We start from the raw sequence: 2,128 nt of genomic DNA, 5'->3' as shown, positions 1-2,128 counted from the left end.
AAATAAGTAATTGAACTTAGTCATAAGATAAGACGTTACCGATTTCGAGCGAATGAGCAAACCATGGTTTGAGCGAAAACTCCAGTGGCATAATAAAGCATCATTCAGTGATCATAAATTGGTGTAGAACCGCTGATTCGATGGTGGAAACTTGGTCGGTTTAGGATTCATGGGCCGGGCCCGAAAAAGAAATCCTTATGGAATTAGGTTTTGGAAATAAAATTTGGTATAAAAAAAATTAATTCTTTTTTTTTATTATTTCCCACGACCACCACCTTCATCTCTCCATCACCTTCACGCCATCAGGGAGGAGCATAAATTTTTTACCCGAGTTTTCCAGCCGGAGCGTCACCGTCCGATCACCGTCCGGCATATCCCGACCGGCGCCGACAGGTATGCAACTTTTTTTTTTGCTGATTTCATGAGTTTCTCATGCTTTGATCATGCCAAAATTTTATACATGTGTATATATGAGTGTGAGTTTTGTTGAAAAAACCCTTGTTTTATTTAAACGTATGTTCGTTCGATCATTAGTTCAAGAAACTAGCAATAATCCCTAACTTGAGAGAGATTTCTCTTTTGAAGTAGACATGTGTCCAGTGATAAATTTTTTTTTATGATCTTTCATGGAAACCAAAACTTTATCTTAAAAGATGTGAACTTTCACAAAACCAAAATAACCTTCGTTTTAAAGAAAAACGCTCGTACCAAGGAAAATAGATTTTTTATATATATATAGCCGTGATATATTATGCAAAATATGATGACATATTTTATTCACACGAGTTTGTTCTCATTAGATAAAAAATTCGAAAATTTACGTGAATAATTCACGTTAATTATTGTTTTATAAATCAAAACGTGGGTTTTGAGTAATCCTCGAAATTAGACAACTTATTTATGATGAAATATTGTCTTTGTGTAAATTTCATAATTCAGTTGTGGATGTTTATACTATGAAAATTGTGTCGATGATTTTATGAAAAATCGGTTTCGGAAATCAATAAGGCTTCGTTCGTTATTGCAGGTTTCAAGGAACAAACTAATTTTGGAGCGTTAACTCTTGCGGCACAATCACTATTGTTAGTGGAATTGTAAAGAGGTAAGAGTTAAGAATTACCATTTTTGTAGATGGATTTACTTGCATGTCGATAATTTTATGTTCCTGGTTCCAGAAAATGGCAGTTTCTGACGGCAACAATTCTTCCAGTTCTTCTGACGAGGATTCCAAAGCTTCTGCAGCTAATTCGAAAGCTAAGACAACTCATGTTGAAGGGACAAAGTCCAGCATACCCATGAACAGCCGGAGAGTCACTTATGCCAAGCTTATGAAACGAAAAGCCGAGACTGATGAAGCAGAGGATCGTAAGCGTAAGAAGGATCGGATCCGGCGCAAAATACTGGCGGCAGAGGAGTGGCGTCGATTCGTCGATGGGGTACCTTCTGACTCTGATACTGACGCTTACGAAGAGGAAACCACATGGGTGTTACCAGAATACAAGATCAAGCCTGACCGGCGTACCAGGGAGCTTGAAGCTGAAGCAAAAGAAGACTCGGATTCGGACGATCCTTATACCCATCCAGACTTCATCAATGGTCCTGATAGCGATTCTGACGAAGAGGAGGATTCCGAGAAGGACAGTGATGATGAATCTGACAGCTCAGATGAATCTGACGAATAGCTTTACTCTTGATCTTTCTTTTAAACATTTGAATGTTTTCTTAGTCTTCGTAGTAGACATCTTATTTGAACAACTTCTCTTAAGTATTAATATTTTCCTTTTGTGAGAAATTATTTTATCAAGGTTATTTCCTCTTGATTGAATCAGATAAAAAAGGTCAATCCTCATATGCTGAACCCATTGTGATCTTCCTTTACTTGCTTTATGGTTTTTATCTGTGAAAACACCCAAACATGTCGCAGAAGACATGTAAAACACAAGGCTGTGTAACTTCTCTGACCATACCTAACTTTGGTCAGTCCCCAGTGTATTATTTTACTCCGCATCTCCAGTATTGACCTTGCGCGAGACTCAGGGTTTCAGTAAAACTCGCAACTGAATTGAGTATTTGCAGGAGATAAGCGCCTGCTGTATCTTGTATATAACTCCAAGATTTAGGGTTTAAC

The 2,128-nt window shown here is 37.7% G+C and overlaps 1 protein-coding gene across 1 annotated transcript; it reads left to right on the top strand.

Annotated features, from left to right (window-relative positions):
• The first annotated feature begins 1,178 nt into the window (after positions 1-1,178).
• Positions 1,179-1,682, top strand: LOC113350528 (clumping factor B-like). Its single transcript, XM_026594676.1, has one exon. It carries the CDS (start codon positions 1,179-1,181, stop codon positions 1,680-1,682), a length of 504 nt encoding a protein of 167 aa, XP_026450461.1.
• The last annotated feature ends 446 nt before the right edge of the window (positions 1,683-2,128 follow it).

This window comes from Papaver somniferum, chromosome 1 (assembly GCF_003573695.1).
Source record: "Papaver somniferum cultivar HN1 chromosome 1, ASM357369v1, whole genome shotgun sequence".
Lineage (NCBI taxonomy): Eukaryota > Viridiplantae > Streptophyta > Magnoliopsida > Ranunculales > Papaveraceae > Papaver > Papaver somniferum.
Note: the sequence above shows the minus strand (reverse complement) of the source record. Positions and strands in the feature narration are given on the sequence as shown.

What these genes read in the sequence shown, in the direction of transcription:
- LOC113350528 (XM_026594676.1), top strand. Translation starts at nt 1,179, where the DNA reads ATGGCAGTTTCTGACGGCAACAATTCTTCCAGTTCTTCTGACGAGGAT.